The 6,397-nt window shown below is 43.2% G+C and overlaps 1 protein-coding gene across 1 annotated transcript in view; it reads right to left on the reverse strand.

The window, feature by feature from the left end:
• LOC311134842 (netrin-4-like) overlaps positions 1-6,077 on the reverse strand; it is a gene marked incomplete at both ends in the record, with an annotated part of 22,052 nt that extends 15,975 nt beyond the window's left edge. The window contains 3 exons of the mRNA XM_084168621.1: positions 4,820-4,946; positions 5,048-5,507; positions 6,008-6,077. Of these exons, the coding sequence (XP_084024747.1) occupies positions 4,820-4,946; positions 5,048-5,507; positions 6,008-6,077 (657 nt within the window). The remainder of the gene's footprint in view (positions 1-4,819; positions 4,947-5,047; positions 5,508-6,007) is intronic.
• Between the last annotated feature and the right edge of the window lie 320 nt (positions 6,078-6,397).

The raw sequence follows: 6,397 nt of genomic DNA on the forward strand, positions 1-6,397 counted from the left end.
TAAACATTACACTCAGAAGTTTCAAAAGAATAAAGACATTTCAAATGTCATATTATGTATATATACAGTGTTGTAACAATGTGCAAATAGTTAAAGTACAAATGGGAAAATAAATAAACATAAATATGGGTTGTATTTACAATGGTGTTTGTTCTTCACTGGTTGCCCTTTTCTTGTGGCAACAGGTCACAAATCTTGCAGCTGTGATGGCACACTGTGGTTTTTCACCCAGTAGATAAGGGAGTTTATCAAAATTGGGTTTGTTTTCGAATTCTTTGTGGATCGCTGTAATCTGAGGGAAATATGTGTCTCTAATATGGTCATACATTTGGCAGGAGGTTAGGAAGTGCAGCTCAGTTTCCACCTCATTTTGTGGGCAGTGTGCACATAGCCTGTCTTCTCTTGAGAGCCAGGTCTGCCTACGGCGGCCTTTCTCAATAGCAAGGCTATGCTCACTGAGTCTGTACATAGTCAAAGCTTTCCTTAAGTTTGGGTCAGTCACAGTGGTCAGGTATTCTGCCACTGTGTACTCTCTGTTTAGGGCCAAATAGCATTCTAGTTTGCTCTGTTTTTTTGTTTGTTCTTTCCAATGTGTCAAGTAATTCTCTTTTTGTTTTCTCATGATTTGGTTGGGTCTAGTTGTGTTGTTGTTGTTGTTGTTGTTGTCCTGGGGCTGTGTGGGGTCTGTTTGTGTTTGTGAACAGAGCCCCAGGACAAGCTTACTTAGGGGACTCTTCTCCAAGTTCATCTCTCTGTAGGTGATGGCTTTGTTATGGAAGGTTTGGGAATCGCTTCCTTTTAAGTGGTTATAGAATTTAACGGCTCTTTTCTGGATTTTGATAATTAGCGGGTATTGGCCTAATTCTGCTCTGCATGCATTATTTGGTGTTTTACGTTGTACACGGAGGATGTTTTTGCAGAATTCTGCATGCAGAGTCTCAATTTGGTGTTTGTCCCATTTTGTGAATTCTTGGTTGGTGAGCGGACCCCAGACCTCCGAACCATAAAGGGCAATGGGTTCTATAACTGATTCAAGTATTTTTAGCCAGATCCTAATTGGTATGTCAAATTTTATGTTCCTTTTGATGGCATAGAAGGCCCTTCTTGCCTTGTCTCTCAGATCGTTCACAGCTTTGTGGAAGTTACCTGTGGCGCTGATGTTTAGGCCGAGTTATGTATAGTTTTTTGTGTGCTCTAGGGCAACGGTGTCTAGATGGAATTTGTATTTGTGGTCCTGGCAACTGGACCTTTTTTGGAACACCATTATTTTTGTCTTACTGAGATTTACTGTCAGGGCCCAGGTCTGACAGAATCTGTGCAGAAGATCTAGGTGCTGCTGTAGGCCCTTCTTGGTTGGTGACAGAAGCACCAGATCGTCAGCAAACAGAAGACATTTGACTTCAGATTCTAGTAGGGTGAGGCCGGGTGCTGCAGACTGTTCTAGTGCCCTCGCCAATTCGTTGATATATATGTTGAAGAGGGTGGGGCTTAAACTGCATCCCTGTCTCACCCCACGGCCCTGTGGAAAGAAATGTGTGTGTTTTTTGCCAATTTTAACCGCACACTTGTTGTTTGTGTACATGGATTTTATAATGTCGTATGTTTTTCCCCCAACCCCACTTTCCATCAATTTGTATAGCAGACCCTCATGCCAAATTGAGTCAAAAGCTTTTTTGAAATCAACAAAGCATGAGAAGACTTTGCCTTTGTTTTGGTTTGTTTGTTTGTCAATTAGGGTGTGCAGGGTGAATACGTGGTCTGTCGTACGGTAATTTGGTAAAAAGCCAATTTGACATTTGCTCAGTACATTGTTTTCACTGAGGAAATGAACTAGTCTGCTGTTAATGATAATGCAGAGGATTTTCCCAAGGTTGCTGTTGACGCATATCCCACGGTAGTTATTGGGGTCAAATTTGTCTCCACTTTTGTGGATTGGGGTGATCAGTCCTTGGTTCCAGATATTGGGGAAGATGCCAGAGCTAAGGATGATGTTAAAGAGTTTAAGTATAGCTAATTGAAATTTGTGGTCTGTATATTTTATCATTTCATTGAGGATACCATCAACACCACAGGACTTTTTGGGTTGGAGGGTTTGTATTTTGTCCTGTAGTTCATTCAATGTAATTGGAGAATCCAGTGGGTTCTGGTAGTCTTTAATAGTTGATTCTAAGATTTGCATTTGATCATGTATATTTTTTTGCTGTTTGTTCTCTGTTATGGGGCCAAAAAGATTGGAGAAGTGGTTTACCCATACATCTCCATTTTGGATAGATAGCTCTTCGTGTTGTTGTTTGTTTAGTGTTTTCCAATTTTCCCAGAAGTGGTTAGAGTCTATGGATTCTTCAATTACATTGAGCTGATTTCTGACATGCTGTTCCTTCTTTTTCCGTAGTGTATTTCTGTATTGTTTTAGTGTTTTAGTGTTTTAGTGTAGTGTTTCTGTATTGTTTTATTGTTCTCTCTCTCTCTCTCTCTCTCTCTCTCTCTCTCTCTCTCTCTCTCTCTCTCTCTCTCTCTCTCTCACTCTCTCTCTCTCTCTCCCTCATCTCTCTCTCTCCCTCATCTCTCTCTCTCCCTCATCTCTCTCTCTCTCTCTCTCTCTCTCTCTCTCTCTCTCTCTCTCTCTCTCTCTCTCTCTCTCTCTCTCTCTCTCTCTCTCTCTCATCTCTCTCTCTCCCTCATCTCTCTCTCTCTCTCTCTCTCTCTCTCTCCCTCATCTCTCTCTCGCTCTCTCTCTCCCTCATCTCTCTCTCGCTCTCTCTCTCTCCCTACCTCTCTCACGCTCTCTCCACCATCTCTCTCTCTATCTTTCTCTCTCCCCCTCTCTCTCTCCCTCTCCCATCATCTCATCTATTTGAGTCCCGCAATCAGGCCGACATGATTTAGGGCTTACAACCCCTTTTAAACATTGTGTGCTTGAGCTACAGACGTTGGCTGAGGTGGCTGAGCTAGAGCGGTGTTTGTGAGTCAAGGGCGGATCGTGAAAACGGTTCTTCTCGTAAAAAGTAATGTAAAGTCTGAACGGTTTGAGCTACAAACTATTATGACCCCACGAATGTGCACATGTAATCTGTTTTGCTCTATGACACTCACAGGTCACTAAAGAGTTGTTAGAAGGTAAGGGGTTCTTCTACATAGAAGATCATAGGAAATCCCAGGACATAGTGTCTATAATACTGAGTCATTAGAAGGTAAGGGGTTATTCTACATAGAAGATCATAGGAAATCCCAGGACATAGTGTCTATAATAATGAGTCATTAGAAGGTGAGGGGTTATTCTACATAGAAGATCATAGGATATCCCAGGACATAGTGTCTATAATACTGAGTCATTAGAAGGTAAGGGGTTATTCTACATAGAAGATCATAGGAAATCCCAGGACATAGTGTCTATAATACTGAGTCATTAGAAGGTGAGGGGTTATTCTACATAGAAGATCATAGGAAATCCCAGGACATAGTGTCTATAATACTGAGTCATTAGAAGGTAAGGGGTTATTCTACATAGAAGATCATAGGAAATCCCAGGACATAGTGTCTATAATACTGAGTCATTAGAAGGTAAGGGGTTATTCTACATAGAAGATCATAGGAAATCCCAGGACATAGTGTCTATAATACTGAGTCATTAGAAGGTAAGGGGTTATTCTACATAGAAGATCATAGGAAATCCCAGGACATAGTGTCTATAATACTGAGTCATTAGAAGGTAAGGGGTTATTCTACATAGAAGATCATAGGAAATCCCAGGACATAGTGTCTATGATACTGTAATAAGATCACATAGTTGCCGTCACAAACTCCACATAGTTGTCACTGACTAGTTAGATATTAATTTCCCACTGAGCAAAACATTTCTGTACTTACAGCATTCTCATAAAAGCATTTTTTATTAGGTTTTTCTTGGCGGACCTTATTCTATTGTTGACATTTGTTAATATAACTCATGAATACAACCGTTTATGTCCAATTGTTTTGTGTTCTACTTGTAGCCCTGGTTGTCCTAAAAATGGAAAAACACTTAATTGTGAGGCTAAATATAACAGCTGGACATACAGATACATTGAAGCAGTGAAAGAAAAGCAGATCTTTGCTGGGAGTCCCTAGGACTGATGAGGAATGAAAATCTTGATGCTCATGAATAAACCAACGATGCCTGTTGCTCTCTGGCTCAAACTTTCCTCTGTCCGATGATACGGCATGTCTAAAAAGACCTCATGGAGCAACATCAGAGGAATGAGGTGAACATTGATATTCTATTCATGCATGGATGGATGTCGTCATGGGCTTTGTGCAGCTGAGAATGCGATCTAAAACCCCTCCTTTTAGATCTGTTTACTTTAAACACACAGCTTAGTCTGTTTGTTCAACGCTTGTGCCACACACACACACACACACACACAGTTAGGTGAGTACATAACAGCTATGATATCTTTGAGCACCACAGCAAACATTCAGGTAGCACAGATGTTGTGCATTACCGCTGTGAAGCGTTGAGAATGTCTGACAGGTTGTTTCGAACGGGCCACTTTGAAATCTGCCTCAGCTCTGTTCTATTCCATTCAACCCCCTGTGTCCTCTCCTCCATCTTCCCTGCATCCACAACGCCCAGCTGGACGTTGCCTTCACCTGTGTCCAACTGCTGTATGCCTGGGCTCTCAACAATATTAGTAGCCACAAGGAACTAAAGCTAAGCTTGGGCCAGGCTGCCAAACAGGCGTTAGACCATCAGAAGTGGAGAGGTCTCTGCCATATGCGTCAGCAGGCATGAAGAGGATAGGTAAGTGCAATCAGAGACCCCACAATACACAACTCTCACCTCTCCTCGGGTACATGGGAACGCTCCTGAGTATTTGGAGGTGCAGGCCGCCCCACTCTCTCCTTCCTCCCCCACACGAGCCTCCTCTGCCAGGCCGAAGGCGTCCTCACAGTCCCTCGCAAAGTACCTGGGTAGAAATTAATACATCCATCAACAAGATGTTTATTTGACCCCAGAGGATAACACATGAATTAAAACAGTAATTTCCAAAGTGGTCCTCGATGGTACCTGAGGGTCTTCCAGGTCCTCCCGTGGTCCTGGGAACGCTCCAGCAACATGACAGCGGGCCGGGGGGAGCGGAACACCAGGATGAGATGAGTAAAGTAGAACTCTGTCTCCAGGTTTAGTTGGAGGGTTTCTGTCTCCACCCCCTCTGCAGACTGCCACCAGGTATCTGGGTATCGGAATGAGGAATCGGTCATGGCAGAGGCCAGGTGAGCCTGGTGGGGGAGAGCTGCGTTGCACTTGCTGCATTTGGGTGCTGCTGGACAGGAAGACTCTTTGTGGAAGGAAGGGGTAGAACTAAACGTCTGCTGGTAGAGGCAGTAGGGCTCAGTGGAGTTTCTTCCACACACAGACTGGGTGAGTAGTCTTCGGCCCAAGGCGAGGTTCCCCATGCGAGGGTTACAGGCCCGGCCGGCACAACGGCTCTGGCTCTCTGAGACTGGACCTGAAGAGCTGGAAGGACCTGAGGGGAGAGAGAGAGAATATTTTTGGGGGGAGAAATGTATTTGTATTTAACACAAAATTCACTGTTTCCAATTTCAAGTAATCTTCACAGATTGGGGATACATTTACATTTCAATTTTAGTCATTTAGCAGATGCTCTTATCCAGAGCAAATTACAGTTAGTGAGTGCATTCATTTTTCATACTGGCCCCCGGTGGGAATCGAACCCACAACCCTGTCGTTGCAAGCGCCATGCTCTACCAACTGAGCTACAGGATACCAGCCTGATTAGTCAAAAATGATATCTTTTACAGACATTAAAGCGTTTTCTAGAATGGCGACATGCGAGATAGCCAACAAACATTTCAAAGCAACATACTCTACACGAGAATCAATCAAAATCATCCTCAATGCCTGCATGCGCACTTGTTACAGACGCGCGCTAAAGTTTGCCAGTATCATCTCAATCCAAACCCGCGGAAGGATGAGAAAAATACACTTTACTATTCCTTTACTTACCAGCCAAAAGAAGCAGAGACGCACAAAGAGGAATCACGACAAGTAAAGTCCACCGTCTCATCTTGAACATCCTTGAAGACAGTTCTAGAACATAGTGAGACAGCCAGGTAGCCTAGCTGCTTCTTGTGTGAACAGAGAGAGAGCAGCGATGAAGGTCTGTTTTTATAGTGGCAACAAGTGAAGGCACGTTTTCTCAGACGATTGACTTTAGCCAAGTGAGCTGTCTCCTAAGCGGCACGACGCTTCCAATATTAACAACCTGAAGCGATATTAGACCTATAGAAGAATAAAACACTCACTATCGATTGGATGTCGATCATAAACAATGTGTGCTATCTATCCAATCTCAATCAGTTATAAATAAGTCATTACTGTGCCTTAATCTAGGAT

This window comes from Coregonus lavaretus, assembly GCF_964263955.1.
Source record: "Coregonus lavaretus genome assembly, chromosome: 9".
NCBI classification, from domain to species: domain Eukaryota; kingdom Metazoa; phylum Chordata; class Actinopteri; order Salmoniformes; family Salmonidae; genus Coregonus; species Coregonus lavaretus.